The sequence below is a fragment of the Saprolegnia parasitica genome, assembly GCF_000151545.1.
Source record: "Saprolegnia parasitica CBS 223.65 unplaced genomic scaffold supercont2.32, whole genome shotgun sequence".
Lineage (NCBI taxonomy): Eukaryota > Oomycota > Saprolegniomycetes > Saprolegniales > Saprolegniaceae > Saprolegnia > Saprolegnia parasitica.
The window spans coordinates 21753-23541 of NW_012156426.1; the positions used below are offsets into that span (position 1 = coordinate 21753).

The 1789-nt window shown below is 55.0% G+C and overlaps 1 protein-coding gene across 1 annotated transcript in view; it reads left to right on the forward strand.

Annotated features, from left to right (window-relative positions):
- Positions 1-1416: 1416 nt before the first annotated feature.
- SPRG_20421 (hypothetical protein) overlaps positions 1417-1789 on the forward strand; it is a gene marked incomplete at both ends in the record, with an annotated part of 1368 nt that continues 995 nt past the window's right edge. The window contains one exon of the mRNA XM_012347014.1: positions 1417-1722. Within this exon, the coding sequence (XP_012202404.1) occupies positions 1417-1722 (306 nt within the window). The remainder of the gene's footprint in view (positions 1723-1789) is intronic.

The window sequence follows — 1789 nt, forward strand, 5'->3', positions numbered from 1 at the left end:
GCCGTACGCCGCGGCCGTGAGGATGCCACCGACGATCAAGATGGCGCAGGTCGCAACCATGCAGTTCTTGCGGCCATACATGTCGCCGAGGAAGCCGAACGCGAGCTGGCCGAGGACGGCGCCGATGAGCGCGGCGGTCGAGACATTCGACTTCATATCGGCCGTGTACTCGGCCTTGTATTGGTGCTTGAGGATGATGTTGACGATGTTGATGACCTGGAGGTCGTACGCATCGTTGAAGAAGCCGAGACCGCGGAGGAAGAACTTGTTGACCATGGTGGGGCGACTGAGGAAAAGGCAAAGTGAGCTTTATGGTGCAGCGGGCAAGTCGTGAGGAAAGGGCTCGAGAGTTGTTGAAGATCGAGTCCATTAGAAGACAACAGATTCGCTTAACCTAGGTTTTGTATGGTGTCGAATGTTGGAAACATCTGGGTTGGCCGTGTCGCGCTCACCTTCTGGTTTTGCACGCTCTCTGTTTCGTGACGTCTTGGGTGATGGTGCCGTTCATTCGTTTCTCTGCGAAGCATCTTGATGGGTCCAGGGAACGCGCATGCTTCGCCGCGATATTCTCTCTGGTGCAGACTCGCAACGATCTCGACCAACGTGGAGGTCAATATCGTCCAGCAGGCACACTGTAGAGCTCTCATTGGTGCTGTGAAAGGTCTTGCGGGGGCATTTCCATCCCTCGAAGTTTAGAGGGTGCTGTGAAGTCGTCGTGTTGCGGTTGCCAACTCGACACCACCTCGATCATCGTGATGGCCAGGCTACGGAGGTCGCCGCAACAACGCACCACAGCGTCGCCTCTCGGTCTCAAAGCTCGAGCGCATACGACGTAAGAGATAAGCGAGTCATGATATTCCATTGCCGGCAACGCCCCTTCCCTCGCTACAAAATCTGCAGTCCACGCCTATCAATACTCACAGACACCCTTTAGAGGGTCAATCTACGTATGACTGCCTCGCTCGCTTCTAAAACGACTTATTCACGGTCCAGCGTTCCCAATTGAGACGACAAGTTTGTTCGATCATCGCTCGAAACCTTGCACGATACCTACCACGTTAAGAACGTCTGAGTTTCCACTTTTCAATCACATACACCTGCATACCTTTCGAGCCCTCAAGAACCATCCAGGTCGACTACACCCATGCCCGCCTCAATACTCTGTGATTACACACGTAACTCAAGCAAGACGCGAGAGCCATTCAACCGAATGCGTGGCGTCTTTTGAGCACGAACGATCTAGCGTCATCTTTCACCCATCTGTTTCAAGTTGACATTCCGCACCATACATATGTCTAGTCTATCGAATCCAAGAATCCCTCAAGAGCTTCCCTTTCCTCACGGCCCACATACATGGAATTGGACGCCCCACAAACTCAAACAAGCTCACTTTGCCTTTTCCTCAGTCGCCCCGCCATGGTCAACAAGTTCTTCCTCCGCGGTCTCGGCTTCTTCAACGACGCGTACGACCTCCAGGTCATCAACATCGTCAACATCATCCTCAAGCACCAATACAAGGCCGAGTACACGGCCGATATGAAGTCGAATGTCTCGACCGCCGCGCTCATCGGCGCCGTCCTCGGCCAGCTCGCGTTCGGCTTCCTCGGCGACATGTATGGCCGCAAGAACTGCATGGTTGCGACCTGCGCCATCTTGATCATCGGTGGCATCCTCACGGCCGCGGCGTACGGCGGCTCGGACCATGGCACGCTCTGGTTCCTCGTCATTGCGCGCGGTGTCCTCGGTTTCGGTATCGGTGGCGAGTACCCGCTGGCCGCGTCGTCGTCTT